The sequence below is a fragment of the Microcaecilia unicolor genome, chromosome 3 (assembly GCF_901765095.1).
Source record: "Microcaecilia unicolor chromosome 3, aMicUni1.1, whole genome shotgun sequence".
NCBI lineage: Eukaryota > Metazoa > Chordata > Amphibia > Gymnophiona > Siphonopidae > Microcaecilia > Microcaecilia unicolor.
The window spans coordinates 242,067,158-242,090,439 of record NC_044033.1 but is presented as its reverse complement, the minus strand read 5'-3'; the positions used below and the strand labels follow the sequence as shown (position 1 = coordinate 242,090,439).

The 23,282-nt window shown below is 44.8% G+C and overlaps 1 protein-coding gene across 1 annotated transcript in view; it reads left to right on the top strand.

The window, feature by feature from the left end:
* LOC115464521 (vomeronasal type-2 receptor 26-like) overlaps positions 1–23,282 on the top strand; it is a 64,408-nt gene that overhangs the window by 31,844 nt on the left and 9,282 nt on the right. The window contains exons 3-4 of the mRNA XM_030194885.1: positions 3,798–4,587; positions 22,907–23,130. Coding sequence (XP_030050745.1) covers positions 3,798–4,587; positions 22,907–23,130 — 1,014 coding nt within the window. The remainder of the gene's footprint in view (positions 1–3,797; positions 4,588–22,906; positions 23,131–23,282) is intronic.

Below are 23,282 nucleotides of genomic sequence, written 5' to 3'. Positions count from 1 at the left end.
CTCTAATTGAAATAAAATAAGTTAAAGGCTTTCTCACTACAAAACCTATTTCTCACTGTTGATTCCCTGTTCTAAATGCTCCAGCAGGCTTCAGCACTGCATTCAGAACCATCACACAGTACACAGTCCCTATTCCAATGATGTTTCAACATTTCATCTCACAAACCCCACTCAAAAACATAACATTACTCTGCATAGCTATCAGATCAATCTGGAGCATACAGCACCCTCATACAAAAGCAGGGCTTAATCTGCCACCTCAAACCTTGTTCTGCAATCAGAACATATGCACAAAACACAAAACACACCTTCCACACAGACATTGCCTACTAGCAACTTTCTCCAAATATCAGATTCACCTCTCAGTCCCTCCCCTGAGTCACACTTAAAATCCTTACACCCTTTTTTCCTGATACCCTTATAGGCTTTCTCGTGTAGTACAATTCCCACCACAAATCAAAGCCTCTCTCACCCTAAAATGGTAAATCACTTATCTCTGGAAATTCAGTGCTATACTGGAACATTCACACTCACCTCAGCTCACTTTCAATATCAAAGTACCCTTTTTCAATGTCACTTATTTCACTTTAAACTCATAAAATATACTTTTATTTCTTACATTTCACACAGTAAATGTTTTATTCCCTTTCTCTCCATGCTCACAGCCATCTCTCTCTCCATGTTCAGCCCTTGTCTTCAGCTCATCAGTCTCCCTAGCAACTCACCCCCCCTAGAGGAACATCTGACATCACTCAACCAAGTGTTTGTCAGCTAAAGACTGTTTTTTTTTTCTCTGAGCTGTTTTAGAATCTTGGCTGTTTCCCTTCCCCCATAGAAGTTAATGCAAAACTTACTATAGAGAGAATTTTAAAGTCAATTTTAACCTGACTTGTACCCAAAACAGCAAGAAACATTTAATAGTACAATCCCCACCTAATCCTAGGTTATTCCTGGTAAAATAAAACCATATTTAAGAAACATCTCACACTTTCTTCACCTAACTCCATTAAAAATCCCCAAACTAAATTTAAACCTTTTCCAGCCAGCACCATCCACCAAAACCCTGGAACAGCCCCTCTCAGAGCCCCAGGAAAAAAACATTTAACATATCTTACCATATATTACAGGAAGATCTCAGGGTGGAGCTTTTGTTAAGAATTTCATTGACCTCAGTGACAGAGGTCACTTAGGTGAAGGCAGAGATTTTTTTTCCTTCTGTTTCATTCAGGGGCATAGCCACGGGTGGGCCTGGGCCCAGGCCCACCCACTTTCCGTCCAGGCCCGCCCGCCCGCCCACGTCGCTCGCAGAAATTCGTTGTCCTCCCCAGTCCCCGCCAGCACTGCATTCTTTTCTTCGATCGTCGCCGGCAGCGCTGCCATTCACACAGGCAGCTCCGCCCCCCTTTGCTGCGTCCATCTGGCCCTACGTACACAGGAAGTGCATCAGAGTGGGCCGGATGGATGCGGCAGAAGGGAGCGAAGCTGCCTGTGTGAATGGCAGCGCTGCCGGCGACGATCGAAGAAAAACATGCAGGGACTGAAGCTGCCTTGTCTCTTCTGCTGCGCCGGTTGAAAGGGTTGCTGCCAGCGTGTAAGAATCACAGCTGCTGGCTGAGTCTCACCTGAAATCCTTCCCTCTGCCATGTCTTCCCCCCAACTATGAAGTAATTTCCTGGGAGGAACGCAGCAGAGGGAAGGCTTCTGGGTCATCAGCAGCAGTGCAGCAATTCTCTCTCTTACATGCTGCCAGCAACCCTTTGAAACGTGCTGCGGTGCCGTGATGCTCCTGATGCTGCATGGAGGGGGGGTTGGAACGAAGATAAAATTGTTGGGCTGCTTGGGCATGGGAGTGGAGGGGAGGGAAAGAAAAGAGATGCTACACAGGGGGTGTAGGAGAGGGAGACAGGCATGGGAGAGTAGAAGAAAGGGGATCATTATTGGGATATGGGGGGAGAGAGGGGGATAATTGCTGGATGTAGGGTAGGGTGGGGAGGGAAGGAGGGGTGAATGACAAAAGAAGGAGAAATGTTGGACCTGGGAGGGAGGGGAGGAAAAGGTACTGCACAGGGGAGAGAGGGATGAAGGAGAAATGTTACATGGTGGTGGAAGAGATGCTGCAAGGGGGGAAACAGATGTTAGACTTGGGATGCAAGAGTGAGAGAGAAGAGGAAAAGAGGGAACAATGTTGAACATGAGGGCGGAGGAGGGGGAAGAAGGAGGGAGATGTAGGATCCAGGGGTAGAAGACAGTGAGGGACAAATGCTGGAATGTGGGTGGGAGGGAAGAGGGGGAGAAATGCTGGCCCCTGGGGGAAGGGGCAAGAGAGAAAGGACAGGAAGATGCTAGGAGGGGATAGAGGGTGGAGGGAGGAGAAAGAGGGAGCAGATGCTGGGCTAGAAGGGTTGGAAGGAGGCAGACACTGGGGTGGTGGAACCATGTGGAAGGCCAAGGGGGTGGTAAGGAAATGAACGAGAGAATGATAGTGATTACAGGGAGTAGATTGAAGATGGAAGGCTGGAGAAGGAGTGAGATGGGGAATAGGAGAGCTAGTGGGTGAAAGAAGGAGATGGAAATCAGATAGGTATCTGAAAAGTAAAAAAGAAAAGGATTAGAAGATGAAATTTGAGTGGACAGAGAGCAGGAAAGAAAGAAAAAGATAGGAAAGAGCTAAAATGAAACAAACATCAATATGTCAGTGTAGTGAGGGAATGGAATGAGAGTGGAGAAAAGACAAATGAATAGCAGCTGCTTGAAGGAGAATTAACCGAAAGACAGGAAAGTGGAAAAGAGAAACTTGAACCAACATAATGGAAAAATAAAATGACTAGACAACAAAGGTAGGAAAGACATTTTATTTTGAATTTATTAACTGAAATTTGTTAGCTTGAGAAATGTGCACAGTGGATATCATTTTATTGTGTTCAGTAGAAAAAAAGAAATATATTTCTGATTTTATTTCTCCACTGTAACATGCCGAGGTTCCGAGTTCAATTTTTGTGTACATATTTTTATTTCTAATTTGTGATCCCTTGTTCTGTATTTGGTGAGAGTCTGGGCCCTAGCATGTCTAACACTAGTCCCGACCCTTGCTGTAGCTGGTGGGGATCCCCAACCTACATCAGCTGAGGACCTCCTCTAAAAGCAGCTAAAACTCCCTTCTACTAAGCTTGGCAGATGGCGGCAACATCCTTGAGCCACCAATAACTAAGCATGCATGGGGTGCCAGCATCAGTGACTAAAGGCATTGTTGCTATTGCTGCCTGCCAAGCTTGGTAAAAGGGATTTGTGGCTGTCTTCGAAGGAAGTTTTCAGCTGACAGAGCTTGGGGATCTTTATGAGCTAAAGTATATTTTGAATTGGGAGGTGCCAGGGGAGATGTGGAGAGTGCGGGGAGGAAGGGGGCAGAGACAGAGAGAAAAGTTTGTGCCCACCCACTTTGGGCTCAGGCCCACCCAAAATTGGCCGTCTGGCTATGCCACTGGTTTCATTATTCTATTATTATTGTTGTTTGTTTTCTTGGATTGGCTTTAAGGAAAAGAAGCAACTGTAATATGAAATGAAAATGAATGAAAAAGACAAAAAATAACCACAAATATTTGCTGTGCACAGCCACCTTTTTCTCTCCCTGAAAGCTTAGTACAGCTTTTCTGATATGTCATACCAGTTAGCTTTTGTCACCCAGTGCTTTTTCTCCTCCACTCTCTATAGTATAATTATGTTCAAAACATTTGCTATGTGAATGATGTGAACTTTTCATGACAAAAATGGTGATGAATTCAATATTTTGTTCTCAACAGATCAGTTACGCCTCAGGGAATCTTGTCATGAGCGACACAGTTAAGTTTCCTTATTTCTATCGAACTGTCCCCACTGAGCTGCACCTCTGCGCTGGGATAGTCAGGTTACTGAAACATTTTGGCTGGACTTGGGTTGGTATCTTTGCATCTGATGATGAAAACAGCATGAAGGGTGTGCAGATCCTGAGAGAAGGGATTGAGGAGAGTGGAGGTTGCATTGAATTCATAGAAACCTTCAGTCAGTCCAAATCGATACTACTTCAAGATTTGGAGGCTATTTCCAAAACCATCCGTACATCTTCAACTAAAGTGATTATTTTGTATTGTAATACAGATCACACAGAGATTATAAAATATACACCCATTTGGGAACCACCTGGAAAAGTCTGGATCATCGCAGCCGAATGGTTATTTATCTTACCCTCATACAATATTGATAGGAAAAACACCTTAGCTTTTGCTGTCACAAAGAAGACTATTCCAAGCTTTCACAAATTTGTCCGTGAGGTGAATCCTGCCATTTTTCCAAACGATTCATTCATAGCAATGTGGTGGAAGGACCTGTGTAACAACCAGTGCCCCAAGAGCATCCAAAGATCCTGCAGCAGTAATGAAACATCTGGTTACCTCCTACACTGTGACCTCATAAACTCTGGGAACAGTTATAATGTATATAATGCTGTGTACGGCCTGGCACATGCACTGCATGATGTGTTTACCTCTGGTTCTGGAAATACCATCCTGTGGAGTGGAGAAAGTGAGAGCATTTTGGAATTTTTCCCTTGGAAGGTAATATCCTTTGTTAGAAAAATGTTCTTTTCAGAAACAAGGAAGCAGGATGTAGTGAAGTCTGTATACTCACACAGATGCTTCCTGCTCACCCTCAGAGATGGGCACCTAATTGCAAAGATAAAAAGTGGAATGTAAAGCACATAGAAAAACTATAGGAATAGTATTTATCCGCAGCTGTCAGGGTTTTTTTTATTTTAATGTTGACTGTTGCGCCTGAACTAGACATGGGTATTCAGTGCCGGGCAATCTAGTATTGAATATCCAGGTCTTTGTAGGCTGCCAGAAGTTTTCTATGTCCTGTAACGTACCAAGGGTGGGGTGGTGGGGCGGTCCACCCCAGGTGCAGCAAGGGGATGCATGGAGCAGGCGCACAGCTGTCGGCTCTGCCCATCTCCTGCCTCCTCTGATGTCAACTTCCTGTTTCGGGGCAAGGGACCGGCACAGTGACAGCCGCACACCCGCTCTGTGCACCCCCTTGCATGGAGGAGGGTGGTGCTCCGATAACTAACCAGGCATAGTTAAGACAGTATTATATGTGGTTAAGCGTGATCAGTTAGTTATCTGGGTACCAGAACCAAATATTAGAGGTGGCTGGATAACTTCCAGGTCTGTCTCGATTCTGCTCCTGGACCAACCTGGCACTAACCAGATATTGCCAACAGAATTGATATTCAAAGAGGGGCATAATCGAAAGTGGGTGCCCATCTCCATGGGCGCCCATCTCCGTGGGCGGCCAGGCGAAGGGGCGGGACAAACCGTATTTTCGAAAAAAGATGGGTGCCCATCTTTTTTTCGATAATACGGGTTGTGCGGGGCAAATGCCTAGGATTTGGGCGTTTTTGAGCTGGGTGCTATCGATTTTCATCGATAATGGAAACTAAAGGCGCCCAGCTCAAAAACAAACAAATCCAAGGCATTGGGTCGTGGGAGGGGCCAGGATTCGTAGTGCACTGGTCCCCCTCACATGCCAGGACACCTACTGAGCACCCTAGGGGGCACTTTTACAAATTAAAAAAAAAAATTAAAATAGCTCCCAGGTGCATAGCACCCTTCCCTTGTGTGCTGAGCCCCCCAAATCCCCCCCAAAACCCACTGGCCACAAGTCTACACCATTACTATAGCCCTAAGGGGTGCAGGGGGCACCTACATGTGGGTACAGTGGGTTTTGGGGGGTTTTGGAGGGCTCAACATTAACCAGCACAAGTGGAACAGGTAGGGGACGGATGGGCCTGGGTCCGCCTGCCTGACGTCCACTGTACCCACTAACAGCTGCTCCAGGGAGCTGGATATGACATTTGAGGCTCGCATACAGGCTGTCAAAAAATGTTTTTAAAGTTTTTTTTTGTGGTGGGAGGGGGTTGGTGACCACTGGAGGAGTCAGGGGAGGTCATCCCCGATTCCCTCCGGTGGTCATCTGGCCAGTTGGGGCACTTTTTTGGGACTTGGGTCGTGAAAAAAGGGTCCAGCAAAAGCGGCCCAAATTCTCGCTTCTGCTGCCCTTTTTTTTCGATTATCAGCTGAAGGTGCCCATCTCTCCTCGGTCGATAAACACGCCCCAGTCCTGCCTTCACCACACCTCTGACACGCCCCCGTCAACTTTGTTCGTTCCCGTGATGGAGTGCAGTTGAAGATGCCCAAAATCGGCTTTCGATTATACCGATTTGGGCGCCTTTGCGAGATAGGCGCCCATCTCCCGATTTGGGTCGAAATATGGGCGCCCATCACTTTTGAAAATAAGGCTGAAAGTCACCCAGATAAATAATGTTGAATGTTGACACCTACCTGCTTTTCAAATATGAGGATCTTACACAAGATGACTTTGATAATTTGGCTTCCTCTGCAGGGAAAATGTTGATATAATTTTTTACATTTTAAAATAGGCTTCAAGGCTTAGATGTATGTCTTTTTAAAAATTAGGGCCTGATATTCAAAGCGATTTAAGCAGGTAGAAGATCATGATCCCTAGTGGGGATACAAGGGATGATTCATTTTCATAGCCATGATTTTTTTTTAATTACGACTAAAATAGCACGTCAATCGCAGTGCTAACTGTAATAAATCTGCAGCTCTAGTTAATTTGTTCAGAATGTGCCTTTACTTTTTGGACATCTGTTAAAATGCAAGAAATTAGGGCATTTTCACTTTCTATACCTTTAAACGATCTAGATACTGAGGAGCTAGTTTGAACCAAATCCTTATCTGTTGCACTTATTTTCAGCTCAAACACAGGCCACAGGATTGGAGAGAGCCAGACAAATTGTAGCCTATTTGAGAGAAGGAGAAGACAGAAGGACAAGGCACTTCAGCAATCATGAAAAAAAAAAACAACAAAAAAACTATTTGATAAGCAGCTAAGTAAGCCCATGCCCATGATCTTTCCCTCATATTTCATAAGAATAGCTTTACTTGGTCAGACCAATAGTCCATCTAGCCTAGTATCCTGCTTCCAACAGTGGCCAATCCAGGTTACAAGTACCTGGCAGAAACCCAAATAGTAGCAACATTCCATGCTACCAATCCCAGGGCAAGCTGTGGCTTCCCCCGTGTCTGACTAGATAAAAGACTATGGACTTTTTCTCCAGAAGCTTTCCAAACCTTTTTTAAACTAGGATATACTAACCACTGTTACCACATCCTCTGGCACTGAGTTCCAGAGCTTAACTATTCATTGAGTGAAAAAATATTTCCTCCTATTTGTTTGAAAAGTATTTGCATGTAATTTTATTGAGCGTCCCCTGGTCTTTGCACCTTTTGAAAGATTGAAAAATCAATTCACATATACCCATTCTACACCACTCCACGGATAGTGATGTCACTGGCACCTAATTAGGAAAGAAAAAGAAAGCAGCGCTGGCCACCATTACGTTTTTTGCACTGAGACAGAGAGGATCAGAGAGAAAGATGCTAGATTGCAAAATTACTTTGCAGAAGTCCAAAATCTTTTGGAAAATAAATAAAAGAAACATATACAGAAATCAGCTAGTGATCAAGAACGAGCTCTCAATGGCAGCTACTCAACTAGGCAGCACAGTATATGTATTGGAGATGTATTTAAAAAGGCGGAAAGAAGAGGCAATGACAGCCAGTATGATTAAAGAATAAAGTGAAAGATGCCATTAGAATCAAAAGAATATCTTTCAAAAAATGGAGAAAGGATCTGAAGAAAGTAAGAAGGAACATAAACTCTGGCAAGTTAGATGCAAAACATTGATAAAGAAGGCTAAAAGAGAATATGAAGAGAAATTTGCAACAGAGGCAAAAACTCATAGTAATAATATTTTCAGGTACATCACAATGAAAGCTTGTGAAGCAGCCCATGGCAAAGTAGAAGTACATAAGTAATGCCACACTGGGAAAAGACCACGGGTCCATCGAGCCCAGCATCCTGTCCACGACAGCGGCCAATCCAGGCCAAGGGCACCTGGCGAGCTTCCCAAACGTACAAACATTCTATACATGTTATTCCTGGAATTGTGGATTTTTCCCAAGTCCATTTAGTAGTGGTTTATGGACTTGTCCTTTAGGAAACCGTCTAACCCCTTTTTAAACTCTGCCAAGCTAACCGCCTTCACCACGTTCTCCGGCAACGAATTCCAGAGTTTAATTATGCGTTGGGTGAAGAAACATTTTCTCCAATTTTTTTTTAAATTTACTACACTGTAGTTTCATCGCATGCCCCCTAGTCCTAGTATTTTTGGAAAGCTTGAACAGACGCTTCACATCCACCTGTTCCACTCCACTCATTATTTTATATACCTCTATCATGTCTCCCCTCAGCCATCTGTTCTCCAAGCTGAAAAGCCCTAGCCTTCTTAGTCTTTCTTCATAGGGAAGTCGTCCCATCCCCGCTATCATTTTAGTCGCCCTTCGCTGCACCTTTTCCAATTCTAGTATATCTTTCTTGAGATGCGGCGACCAGAATTGAACACAATACTCAAGGTGCGGTCGCACCATGGAGCGATACAACGGCATTATTATATCCTCACACCTGTTTTCCATACTTTTCCTAATAATACCCAACATTCTATTCGCTTTCCTAGCCGCAGCAGCACACTGAGCAGAAGGTTTCAGTGTATTATCGACGACGACACCCAGAACCCTTTCTTGGTCCGTAACTCCTAACGTGGAACCTTGCATGATGTAGCTATAATTCGGGTTCTTTTTTCCCCACATGCATCACCTTACACTTGCTCACATTAAACATCATCTGCCATTTAGCCGCCCAGTCTCCCAGTCTCGTAAGGTCCTTCTGTAATTTTTCACAATCCTGTCCCGCGTTAACGACTATGAATAACTTTGTGTCATCAGCAAATTTAATTACCTCGCTAGTTACTCCCATCTCTAAATCATTTATAAATATATTAAAAAGCACAGTTCCCACTGAAATGGGTGGAAGATTCATTCCGCTAACTGGGCATTTATTTAACACCAAGGACAAAGGTGCTTTATAGAACAAATGTGCAGTGGCTGTTAGACAAAACAAAACAACAATTGGAAGCCTGGAAAGGATTGACATTGTCATTATCAGGGCGCGTGTGTCTAATTCGCATGGTAATTCTCCCCAGGTGGTTATATGTAATGCAAACTCTGTCTTTGCAGTTATTACAGAAAGATATAAGGATGTTCTACCGTATAGTGATGAAATTTTGTTGGGCACATAAGAAGGCAAAGGTTCGGATGTCATCATTACTGGGGGGGGTGGAATCAGGGAGGAATAGGCTTGTCCAACATTAAATACTATAACATTGCATGCAATCTGAGACATGTGCGTGACTGGATCTTTGCCTCGGAATACCACACACCTCTGGAGATAGAAAAAGAGCTGTTTAAACCATACCAGCTGGTTTCATTACTGCAGGGGGATAACAAGTCCTTGCCTCAGTTGATGAGAAAATCAGTATTGCTGGGCCCTGTACGGGAAGCGTGGAGATTCCTGGGTAAACAATTGGGAGGTGACCCAAGGGTATCAGAGCTTCTAACGATAAGGGGGAACCCAATGTTCAGACCTGGACAGGAGAATTCAGTGTTTATGCGGTGGGAGGCTCAGGGTCTCCGTAACTTGGGAGCAGTGGTAGATCAGACAGGGGTGCCTGGAGCTCTGGACAATTTGATTCCGCATGAATCAATTCGCTGGGGTGACAATTTTGCCTACTGCCAGCTGAAGCACTATGTTCACTCTCTTGACAAAGAAGCACTTAAGTTTAAATTGGGAGAGAGAATACAGAATTTATTTACGGAAATCTCAGAGGAGGCGCCAGCCATATCCAAGCTACAGAAGAAAATCTGGTCTTTAGCACCTAGGAAGGAGCTGACCCAGCTTCGGAGAAGATGGGAGTTGGATGTGGGATGTGATCTTGCTTTCTGGGATATTGCAGCTCATCTTAAGGGCATTCCCCAATTAATTAGCAGGGCAGGATACCGAGAATGTGCATATAGAATTGTTCACAGAGCCTATTTTTTACAGGTCCAGCTATTTCGAGCGGGGGGAATTGAAACACCTACTTGCCCGAAATGTAAAGCTACTGATAATTCTCTATTCCATGGGTTCTGGGAATGTCCAGTTATAAGATTTTTTGGAGGAGGGTGGCAGCTTTCCTCTGCCTTTTGATGTCAAGTCATGTTCAGGGGACATCTATTCAACTGGTGCTTGATTGCCCGGGTTCATTTGGGGGGCTCAGAGCGGGAGAGGTGCTGTTGTGCCGTAAGCTATGTTTGATTGCAAAAAAATGTATATTGCAACAGTGGACTTCATCGGATGCACCAGAATTCTGGCACTGGCGTAACCAAATACATCAAGTACTTACATGGGAAGCACAAGAGGTTAGAGGCTCATTTAAACGTAAAACCCGATTTATGAAGCTCTGGAATCCTTATTTAGCCAAGCTATCACATCAGGGGAGAAGCCTAATCCTTAATAAATTATGAATATAGGTGGTAAATGTATTGGTGTTTATGTAGAGAATTTATATGAGGTATAAGGGGGGGTGAGGGGAGGGGGGATATAGAGAAAGTTAAGAAGGCTAAAATATGAGAATGGATCTGAACGATGAGTTGCTGTATAATTTGAAGGTATGACAATATATACTTGCTGAAGACTGTAATTCTGAGAATTTTTGATCTCAATAAAAAAAGTTGAAATATAAATATATTAAAAAGCAGCGGTCCTAGCACAGACCCCTGAGGAACCCCACTATCTATCCTTCTCCATTGTGAATACTGCCCATTTAACCCCACTCTCTGTTTCCTATCCTTCAACCAGTTTTTAATCCACAATAGGACAGTTCCTCCTATTCCATGGCCCTCCAACTTCCTCTGTAGCCTTTCATGAGATACCTTGTCAAACGCCTTTTGACAATCCAGATACACAATATCAACCAACTCCCCTTTGTCCACATGTTTGTTTACTCCTTCAAAGAATTGAAGTAAATTGGTCAGGCAAGATTTCCCCACACAAAAGCCGTGCTGACTTGGTCTCAGTAATCCATGTTCTTGGATGTGCTCTGTAATTTTGTTTTTAATAATAGCCTCTACCATTTTCCCCGGCACCGACGTCAGACTCACTGGTCTATAATTTCCCAGATCTCCCCTGGAACCTTTTTTAAAAATGGGCGTTACATTGGCCACCTTCCAATCTTCCGGTACCACGCTCGATTTTAAGGATAAATTGCATATCAATAACAGTAGCTCCGCAAGCTCATTTTTCAGTTCTATCAGTACTCTAGGATGAATACCATCTGGTCCAGGAGATTTGCTACTCTTCAGTTTGCTGAACTGCCCCATTACGTCCTCCAGGTTTTCCGTGAAGTCAGTAAGTTTCTCCGACTCGTCCGCTTGAAATACCATTTCCGACACCGGTATCCCACCCAAATCTTCCTTGGTGAAGACCAAAGCAAAGAATTCATTCAATCTCTCCGCTACATTGTTATCTTCCTTGATCGCCCCTTTTACCCCTTGGTCATCCAGCGGCCCAACCGATTCTTTTGCCGGCTTCCTGCTTTTAATATACCGAAAAAAAGTTTTGCTATGTTTTTTTTGCCTCTAATGCTATCTTTTTTCGTAATCCCTCTTGGCTTTATCTGCGCCTTGCATTTGCTTTGACACTCCTTGCTGCTTCTTGTTATTTTCAGACGGTTCCTTCTTCCATTTTCTGAAGGCATTTCTTTTAGTCCTAATAGCTTCCTTCACCTCACTTTTCAACCACGCCAGCTGTCTTTTGGACTTCCGTCTTTCTTTTCTAATTCGCGGAATATGTTTGGCCTGGGCCTCCAGGATGATATTTTTGAACAGCGTCCATGCCTGTTGTACAGTTTTTACCCTCTCAGTTGCTCCCCTAAGTTTTTTTTAACCGTTCTTCTCATTTTATCATAGTCTCCTTTTTTAAAGTTAAATGCTAACGTATTTGACTTCCTGTGTATAGTTACTTCAAGGTTGATATCAAAACTGATCATATTATGATCACTGTTATCAAGCGGCCCCAGTACCATAACGTCCCTCACCAGATCATGCGCTCCACTAAGGACCAAGTCTAGAATTTTTCCTTCTCTCATCGGCTTCTGCACCAGCTGCTCCATAAAGCTGTCCTTGATTTCATCAAGGAATTGTACCTCTCTAGCGTGTCCCGATGTTATATTTACCCAGTCTATATTTGGATAATTGAAGTCACCCGTTATTATCACATTGCCCATTTTGTTTGTGTCTCTGATTTCTTTTAACCACCTGGACTGTATACACCCAGGGTACTGAAAGAAAACATGAAATTGCTGATCTACAGTTAATGATCCGTAACCTGTTTGTTAGAATTGTCTGTAGTACCTGAAGATTGGATGGTGGCCAATGTAATGCTGATTTTTAAAAAGAGTTCCAGGGTTGATTTGAGACAGCAAAGTTACTCATCTATAGCAGGTGTTCTCCAAGGACAGCAGGCCAAGTATTCTTACTACTGGGTCCGATAGAGCCCAGTAAGAACGCTAGTGAATCTAAGAACTTTCTAGTAGCATTCCACTGTGCATGCTCTGGTGCTTTCCCGCCAGTCAAATAAGCATGGGTCCTCAGTCATATACAATAGCTAAAGAATTCAATTCCAAGGGGAGGTGAGAGGGTATGTGAGATTACTTGACCTGCTGTCCTCAGAGAACACTTGCTACAGGCAAGTAACTACTTTCTCCAAGGACAAGCAAGCCTTCATATTCTCACAACTGGGAATCCCTAACTACCAGGCTCACCGAAAACAACAATTATAGGACTATAGGTACTTGAAACATTGAAGTCTGGAAGTCAATTAACCTGAAAATATTTACATGCTAGCTATCAAAGTATAGCCCTGAACTAAATAAAACTGGGTCTAAGAGGGGTGGAGTTGGATTCTAGATTCTGAACAAATTCTTTAGGCCTGCCTGAACCGGCAGTAATGAGATGTGACCTCAAGTGAGCTACCGAGGCATAACCACGAGCAGGACTCGACACGGCCTGTGTTTAGGCATCAGATTCTTGTGCCCAGTCAGTGGAAGAGAAATGCTGCTTGACTTTTTTGATGTATGCTCCTGAAGCAGCCATTGCCGCCAGAACACAGCCCGTGTTCAGTCCTACCCATGGTTATGCACTTCTCCGTAAGGTTTTATGGTGTTTCAAAGATTGCTAGCCCAGGTGTCTAGTTGTGAACCGAAATGAGTGCTAATTCCACCCATGTGCATGCTCACCAGCAAAGTATGTGACATCTTCTCCACAAGTTGGTAATTTATAAGATGTAATAAATGTGTCAATGGGATCAATTCTATAACCGAAAGCTTCCTAGAAGCCGAAAGGGAGTGTGGTAGGAACCTAGGTTCTGTTATAGAATGTGATCATAACCAGCTATCAACACACCTAAAATTTAGTTGCTCACATTTATACCAGCCGTAGAGCTTGTGCAAGTGCAGACACTTAAGTACAGGAGGAAACTATGGGCGTATTTTACTAAGGCGTGCTCACGTTTTTAGCACGTGCTAAAATTGTAGGCATGCTAAATGTTAGAGACGCCCATAGGAATGCATAGGCATCTCTAACGTTTAGCGCGTCCACAATTTTAGTGCATGCCAAAAACGTGAGCGCCTTAGTAAAAGACGCCCTATGTAACTTACAAAGTATTTTGTAAGCTACGTGTGTAAGTGAAAGCTCTGCTTGTGTCTCACCGATGATCCATCTGGTGAAAGCTCTCTTTCAAACAGACATGGGAAAGGGCATTTTTGATATGACATCTAAATCCACTTTTGGACGTTTGCTGAAAGAGTCCAAAGATCAAGTGGCGAACATACGTGCCAGAGACAAAGAACTATTTTAAAAATATCTTACTCTCCCTGGATCTAGAGACTGAAGAGACAACATAAAGAAAGGAAACTCAACTATACTATAAATAGGACACACAGAGGGGCATAATTGAAAGGGACGCCCAAGTTTTGCTGAGGACATCCTCACAAAACGTCCCGGTGAAGGGGTGGAGAAACCCGTATTATCGAAACAAGACGGATGTCCCTCTTTCGTTTCGATAATACGGTCGGGGATGCCCAAATCTTGACATTTAGGTCATCCTTAGAGATGGTCGTCCCTAGACTTGGTCGTTTTTGATTTTCAGCGATAATGGAAACCAAGGACACCCATCTCAGAAACAACCAAATGCAAGCCCTTTGGTCATGGGAGGAGCCAGCATTCGTAGTGCACTGGTCCCCCTGACATGCCAGGACTCCAACTGAGCACCCTAGGGGGCACTGCAGTGGACTTCACAACTTGCTGCCAGTTACATAGTTCCCTTACCTTGTCTGCTGAGCCCCTCCAACCCCCCCCCCCCCAAACCCACTACTCACAACTGTACACCACTATCATAGCCCTTACGGGTGAAGGGGGCACCTAGATGTAGGTACAGTGGGTTTCTGGTGGGTTTTGGAGGGCTCACATTTACCATCGCAAGTGTAACAGGTGGGGGTGGGGGATGGGCCTGGGTTCGCCTGCCTGAAGTGCACTGCACCGACTAAAACTGCTCCAGGGACCTGCATACTGCTGCAATGGACCTGAGTATGACATTTGAGGCTGGCATAGAGGCTGGCACAAAATATCTTTAAAGCTGTTTTTTGAGGGTGGGAGGGGGTTAGTGACCACTAGGGGAGTAAGGGGAGGTCATCCGTGATTCCTTCGGTGGTCATCTGGTCAGTTCGGGCACCTTTTTGTGCCTTGGTCGTAAGAAAAACAGGACCAGGTAAAGTCGTCCAAGTGCTCATCAGGGACGCCCTTTTTTTCCATTATGGCTCGAGGACGCCCATGTGTTAGACACGTCCAAATCCCGCCTTCGCTACGCCTCCGACACGTCCCAGTGAACTTTGGTCATCCCCGCGACAGAAAGCAGTTGGGGGCGCCTAAAATCAGCTTTCAATTATGCCGATTTGGGCGACCCTGTGAGAAGGACGCCCATCTTGTGATTTGTGTCGAAAGATGGGCATCCTTCTCTTTCGAAAAAGTACCTAACAGGCAAATGTATTCACCAGTCATCTGGTATTACTAGTACTATATATTATTGCTGAAAATCTACCAATAATTGATTTATATAATTTATTTTAAAAACTAGTAAAAAAGGCCCATTTCTGGCACAAATGAAACGGGCGCTAGCAAGATTTTCCTCGGAGTGTGTATGATTGAGAGAGTGTGTGTGAGAGTGACTGTGTGACAGAGAGAGAGTGAGACTGGGTGCGAGTGTGTCTGTGAGAGAGAGAGTGTGTGTGTCAGAATGAGGGTGTGTGCCATGGGCCCCCAGCCCCTCCCTCCCTCCCTCCCTCCCAGTTCCAGGGCTCTCCCTTCCAGGGCCCTCCCTCCCTCCCAGTTCCAGGGCCGTGCCCTCCCTCCCTCCCAGTTCCAGGGCCATGCCCTCCCAGTTCCAGGGCTGTTCCCTCCCTCCCTCCCAGTTCCAGTGCCGTGCCCTCCCAGTTTCAGGGTCGTTCCCTCCCTCCCTCCGTCCTTCCATCTGTTTTCCCTCTTTCTCGCCCCATCCTTCCATCCGTCTACCCCCCTCTCCCATCCTGTGTCTCTCTCTCTATCCCCTTCTTTCCCTCCAGGCCCGCCCACCACAGACCTGCCAAGTCTCCCGCGAAACACACGGTGCCAGCTCCCATTTCCGGCCACTGCTGCTTCTCCTGTTGAGCAGCAGCAGCTGCTACAAAAACAAAAAGAGCTGTTTTTAAAAAGCAAGCGTGGCACCGCAGGCAGCCATCAGGCATTGGCTGTCGGATCTGCAGCCGCTCCTCTCGCCTCTCACTTCACTGCCCCTGGAGGACGACCCTGGAGGAGCGCAGCGACTTGGCAGGTCTGTTTGGGTGGGCGGGCCTGGAGGGAAAGTTGGTGAGCCTGGGCGGCGACCTCAGGGGGATGGAGGGGGGAGCAGTGGCTGCGGCGACCTCGTGGGGGGTGGAGGGGGGGAGCCAATCTGGTGTCTCCTTTCCGGTGATGTCAGCCAGGGTTTCAGAGCCTAGCAGAAAGTCAATGACACAGGCAGCAAGATTAGAACGTTGGAGGTGAGAATTATTATATAGGATGTCTAGTCCACACAATCGTACAACTCTCAGCAGATCACAGCAGAACATACATAATATAATTTTAAAGGAAGACATAAACACACATATGCAATAGAAGTTTCTTGACCAAAACAAATCCGTCACTAAAACAATAAGGAGTTTAAACACACAGCTTTAGACTGCCATAAAACTTGGGAAAAAAGGAAAGCCTTCAAATGTTTACAGAACCGAAGAAGTAAAGTCATACCTCTTAAATTAAAGGGCAACAAAGTTCACTGCCTCATACCCTCAATATAAAAAAATAGTTGAATGGTACTCAGTTAGCTTAATATAATGAAAGGAAAGAATGTCAAGCAAAAGTTTATCTGAAGAATGCAATGCGTGAGCAGGCTGATAAAACTTCAAAGAACTAGCCACAGAAACTGGCACATCGTTGATTAAAGCCTTAAAAATTAGCAACAAGATTTTAAACCTGATTCTCCACTGGATGGGTGACCAGTGCAGCTACTTAAACCAAGTGAGAAGTATCTATGAGCAAACAAGTAAATTGTAAAGGATGGATCTTACCCACAGGTAACCCAACATACAATATGTTACAGTAATCAAACAAGGGAGTGATCACACACTGCAGTACAGACCTACAGTTAGTGCACAGTGCTATCAGGCACATCCTTATGCCAAAGAGCCTTCAATCTAATCTGATTAAACTGCAGTGCTCGAGAAGGTTAAGCATGAAAATAGCAGTAGAAGTAGAGGAGGAAACTCAGCTGATACTACTAATGAGAGATCTAATGTAAGCAGCAGACAGCAGTGAAGAACAGAGAAAATGGTCTACAATCTACAGCAGTTGATTAGTCAAGCCTAAAAGATTGTTCTAAAGAAGAAAGTATTCACACCTGAAAAATCTAGGGCATCTATGAAAGATGAGTTTTCTCTCCTATCTTCACAGAGGTGAAGGAAGGAAGAAGCAATGTAGGGTCAGGGGACAGGAGACAATAGAGTTTACAGTAAAGCCAACAGAGCAGAATAAGAGGCCCTCTATTCCCTGCTGAGAATGATATGGAGCAGCTTCTGGCTGATACAGATTCTGATGGATCCCTATTTCAGGGATTTCCATTAGAAGCATCAGATATGTACAGTTTATTTGTACTTTCTATATCCCTTTACTGGTAGGCAGGCCAAAACAACATACAGACTAAATCAAAGGGAAGAAAAGAGCGCCAAAATTTCAGATAGGACAAAACAATTCACACAAGACCATTCACCAAACCAGAACAGGCAGTAAATTGCAAACAACATACAACCAATCAAGGTAGCAATACAACAACTACCTCAATACAGAAGATGGTTGTAGTTAAATCTATTAGACAGTTGTCTACATCCTTGTCTTATTAGGCTGCTTCGATCTGGAATTCCCTTCCTACTTCAATTTGGGCATTGCATGATTATTTACGGTTTATAAAACAATTAAAAACGTTCTTCTTTAGTAAACATGTGAGCTGATTTTTCTAATTAATGTTGGTAAAGCTGTATTTCTCGAGTTCTGATTGTCTCTTGTTTTTATGATCCACATAGAACTATATAGGCTTTTACGAAATATAAAACTGATGTGTAATATAATGAAGATAAAAATTTGTAGCCAGTATGTACATCAGCTGATTTGAAAATGCTTTAGTTGACAAGGGTCTACAAAATGTGGGTGCTTGAGTGTTAAGTGTTAAAGTAGAACCTACAACAGGTAGAACAAGTATTGGAGAAGTAAGAATGATTCATCTGGCAATCACCTCCTCCCCCCCCCCCCCCCCAAAAAAAAAGAAAGGCAGAGAGGAAGTATCACAAAGCATTAGAGCTATGGAGGCATTTTTATTTATACATCTATTGGAATAAATCACATGTTCCAAGTATATCATAAACACTGCCAATGCTGGTGACACGTTAACACTCTTCCAGTGGCCTGCTGTCGTTGGTGTTGCCCTGACCCTGCTTCTACAGTGGTGGAAATAAGTATTTGATCCCTTGCTGATTTTGTAAGTTTGCCCACTGACAAAGACATGAGCAGCCCATAATTGAAGGGTAGGTTATTGGTAACAGTGAGAGATAGCACATCACAAATTAAATCCGGAAAATCACATTGTGGAAAGTATATGAATTTATTTGCATTCTGCAGAGGGAAATAAGTATTTGATCCCCCACCAACCAGTAAGAGATCTGGCCCCTACAGACCAGGTAGATGCTCCAAATCAACTCGTTACCTGCATGACAGACAGCTGTCGGCAATGGTCACCTGTATGAAAGACACCTGTCCACAGACTCAGTGAATCAGTCAGACTCTAACCTCTACAAAATGGCCAAGAGCAAGGAGCTGTCTAAGGATGTCAGGGACAAGATCATACACCTGCACAAGGCTGGAATGGGCTACAAAACCATCAGTAAGACGCTGGGCGAGAAGGAGACAACTGTTGGTGCCATAGTAAGAAAATGGAAGAAGTACAAAATGACTGTCAATCGACAAAGATCTGGGGCTCCACGCAAAATCTCACCTCGTGGGGTATCTTTGATCATGAGGAAGGTTAGAAATCAGCCTACAACTACAAGGGGGGAACTTGTCAATGATCTCAAGGCAGCTGGGACCACTGTCACCACGAAAACCATTGGTAACACATTACGACATAACGGATTGCAATCCTGCAGTGCCCGCAAGGTCCCCCTGCTCCGGAAGGCACATGTGACGGCCCGTCTGAAGTTTGCCAGTGAACACCTGGATGATGCCGAGAGTGATTGGGAGAAGGTGCTGTGGTCAGATGAGACAAAAATTGAGCTCTTTGGCATGAACTCAACTCGCCGTGTTTGGAGGAAGAGAAATGCTGCCTATGACCCAAAGAACACCGTCCCCACTGTCAAGCATGGAGGTGGAAATGTTATGTTTTGGGGGTGTTTCTCTGCTAAGGGCACAGGACTACTTCACCGCATCAATGGGAGAATGGATGGGGCCATGTACCGTACAATTCTGAGTGACAACCTCCTTCCCTCCGCCAGGGCCTTAAAAATGGGTCGTGGCTGGGTCTTCCAGCACGACAATGACCCAAAACATACAGCCAAGGCAACAAAGGAGTGGCTCAGGAAGAAGCACATTAGGGTCATGGAGTGGCCTAGCCAGTCACCAGACCTTAATCCCATTGAAAACTTATGGAGGGAGCTGAAGCTGCGAGTTGCCAAGCGACAGCCCAGAACTCTTAATGATTTAGAGATGATCTGCAAAGAGGAGTGGACCAAAATTCCTCCTGACATGTGTGCAAACCTCATCATCAACTACAGAAGACGTCTGACCGCTGTGCTTGCCAACAAGGGTTTTGCCACCAAGTATTAGGTCTTGTTTGCCAGAGGGATTAAATACTTATTTCCCTCTGCAGAATGCAAATAAATTCATATACTTTCCACAATGTGATTTTCCGGATTTAATTTGTGATGTGCTATCTCTCACTGTTACCAATAACCTACCCTTCAATTATGGGCTGCTCATGTCTTTGTCAGTGGGCAAACTTACAAAATCAGCAAGGGATCAAATACTTATTTCCACCACTGTATGCCTTGGGTTCTTCATTTCACTCTTTCTGCCTCTTTGCCCTTTGATAGGGGCTTCGTGCAATTGTTACTGCCCTTTGCCCCATTATTTGTTCCATGGGGTCATCTTAAAGACTTGGAGGGGCAAAATTGAAAGGGACGCACATGTTTTGTTGAGGACGTCCTCGCAAAACGTCCTGATGGAGGGGCGGGGAAACCTGTATTATCAAAACAAGATGGACGTCCATCTTTCGTTTCGATAATACGGTCAGGGACACCCAAATCTTGAAATTTTGGTCGTCCTTAGAGATGGTCGTCCCTAGACTTGGTTGTTTCTGATTTTTCGGCAATAATGGAAACCAAGGACGCGCATCTCAGAAACGACCAAATGCAAGCCCTTTGGTCGTGGGAGGAGCGAGCATTCATAGTGCACTGGTCCCCTTCACATACCAGGACACCAACCGGGCACCCTATGGGGCACTGCAGTGGACTTCATAAAACGCTCCCAGGAACATAGCTCCCTTACCTTGTCTGCTGAGCCCCCCAACCCCCCCCCCCTAAAACCCACTACTCACAACTGTACACCACTACCATAGCCCTTATGGGTGAAGGGGGGCACCTAGACGTAGGTACAGTGAGTTTCTGGTGGGCTTTGGAGGGCTCGCTGTTTCCTCCACAAACATAACAGGTAGGGAGGGGGATAAGCCTGGGTCCGCCTGCCTGAATTGCACTGCACCCACTAAAACTGCTCCAGGGACCTGCATACTGCTGTGATGGACCTGAGTATGACATCTGAGGCTGGCAAAAAATATTTTGAAAGATGTTTTTTGAGGGTGGGAGGGGGTTAGTGACCACTGGGGGAGTAAGGGGAGGTCATCCCCGATTCTCTCCGGTGGTCATCTGGTCATTTCGGCCACCTTTTTGTGCCTTGGTTGTAAGAAAAACAGGACCAGGTAAAGTCATCCAAGTGCTCGTCAAGGACACCCTTTTTTTTCCATTATGGGTCGAGGACGTCTATGTGTTAGACATGCCCAAGTCCCGCCTTCGCTATGCCTCCAATACACCCCCTTGAACTTTGGCTGTGCCTGCGATGGAAAGCAGTTGGGAATGTCCAAAATCGGCTTTCGATTATACTGATTTGGACGACCCTGGGAGAAGGACGCCCATCTTCCGATTTGTGTCGAAAGATGGGCGTCCTTCTCTTTCGAAAATGAGCCTGATAGTGGTCCTTTTACTAAGCTGTGGGAAAAAAGGCCCTGCAGTAGCAGCAGGGTCCGTTTTTCCTGCACACCAGGGCCCTTTTTACTGCAGTGGGTAAAAAGCTTCCCCCACACATACACAAATTGACCATGCGGCAAGATAACTCTTGCACTTTCAGGGCTCTGTTCTTTCCTGGTTTTCTTCTTATCTCTCCCAGCGTACCTTTAGCGTATGCTCTAGTGGATCCTCCTCTACTTCTATCCCACTGTCAGTTGGTGTACCTCAGGGATCTGTCCTGGGACCTCTTCTTTTCTCCATCTATACTTCTTCCCTTGGTACTCTGATCTCATCCCATGGTTTTCAGTATCATCTTTATGCTGATGACTCCCAGATCTACCTCTCCACACCAGAAATCTCAGAGGAATCCAGGCCAAAGTATCAGCCTGCCTGTCTGGCATTGCTGCCTGGATGTCTCAGCGCCATCTGAAACTAAACATGACCAAGACTGAGCTTCTCATCTTTCCCCCTAAACCAACCTCTCCTCCTCCCCCATTCTCTATTTCTGTGGATAACACTCTCATCCTTCCTGTCTCATCAGCTCGTAACCTTGGGGTCATCTTCGACTCCTCCCCCTCCTTCTCTGCACATATTCAGCAGACTGCTAAAACCTGTCGTTTCTTTCTCTATAATATCAGCAAAATTCGCCCTTTCCTTTATGAGCACACTGCCAGAACCCTCATCCACACTCTTATCACCTCTCGCTTAGACTATTGCAACTTGCTTCTTACAGGTCTCCCACTCAGCCATCTCTCTCCTCTTCAATCTGTTCAAAATTCTGCTGCATGAATAATATTCCACCAGTGTCGTTATGCTCATATTAGCCCTCTCCTCAAGTCACTTCACTGGCTTCCTATCCGTTTCCGCATACAGTTCAAACTCCTCTTATTGACCTATAAGTGCATTCACTCTGCAGCTCCTCAGTACCTCTCCACTCTCATCTCTCTCTACATTCCTCCCCGGGAATTCCGTTCACTGGGTAAATCTCTCTTATCTGCACCCTTCTCCTCCACTGCTAACTCCAGACTCCGTTCCTTTTATCTTGCTGCACCATATGCCTGGAATAGTCTTCCTGAGCCGGTACGTCAAGCTCCATCTCTGGCCATCTTCAAATCTAAGCTGAAAGCCCACCTTGTTGATGCTGCTTTTAACTCCTAACCCTTATTCACTTTGTTCAGAACCCTTATTTTATCATCCTCACTTTAATATTCCCTTATCTCTTGTTTGTTCTGTCTGTCTGTCCTAATTAGATTGTAAGCTCTGTCGAGCAGGGACTGTCTCTTCATGTTCAAGTGTACAGCGCTGCATACGTCTAGTAGCGCTTTAGAAATGATAAGTAGTAGTAGTAGCACTTACCGGCTCCTTAATGGGTGGTGGTAAAGGCTCCTGCGGTAATTGGGCAGCGCACAACGATGCCCGATTACTGCCAGGTTAGCGCCATACTATAAATAAAAACAATTGTCCGGAGCACCAGAAATGGCGCACGATCAAGCAAAAACTACCGCCGGCAGCTGCATTAGGCCAGTGGTAGTCCTGAGTTAGCATGCAATAAGCTTTGTAAAAGGGCCCCTTAAAGTAGTGTTGCACCTATGAGAGATGAGCAACAAATAGAAAGGAATTTGAAAAAGAATAGATGGAAAATCTCACTAGTAGAGTGCAAAAATTACTTTCCCAGTTACTTTAATAATGCAAATGATTAAAAGTCCAAAGAGGTATTAAACTGAAAATTTTTCCTGTGCACATTCCTCATATTTGTACATATTAGGAAATTAAATGCATTTTGACCACCTTGTCCTATGTAGGTTTTCTCTGTTGTTTCATTTCAAAGTCACATGAAACAAATGTCATTGTTTGGGGGTTGCTTCAAAATGAAAGCCCTTTGTACAATCAGGAGCGGATTCCATGTGCTTGACATTAGGAGTGTATCTCTTAGTTTCACTAAAAAAATGTTTCCCTTTTTTCATTAATTTCATCATTATATGAAGAACCTCCACTTTCAGAACGCTTTGGGTGAGGAAGTCTTTTTTGATAACGGTGATTTTGCTATTGGATACGACATTATAAGCCCAACCTATCTACCTGATGGGACGAGGAGTAATGACGTTGTTGGAAGTTATAACCCTTATGCTCCACCGGGGCAGGAATTTACCATCTATGAGGAGGTGATCATGTGGGAGAGCACATTCACCGAGGTCAGATTTAAGTAACACAAAAAACCAAGATAAAAGGCCCTAAACCATGCACATATTACCCAAATTCTATATATGGCATTCAGAATTGCACGCACAAATTTGGTCGAGCAAGTTCCCACCCTAACAGTTCCCACCCATCAATTCCCCCCGGC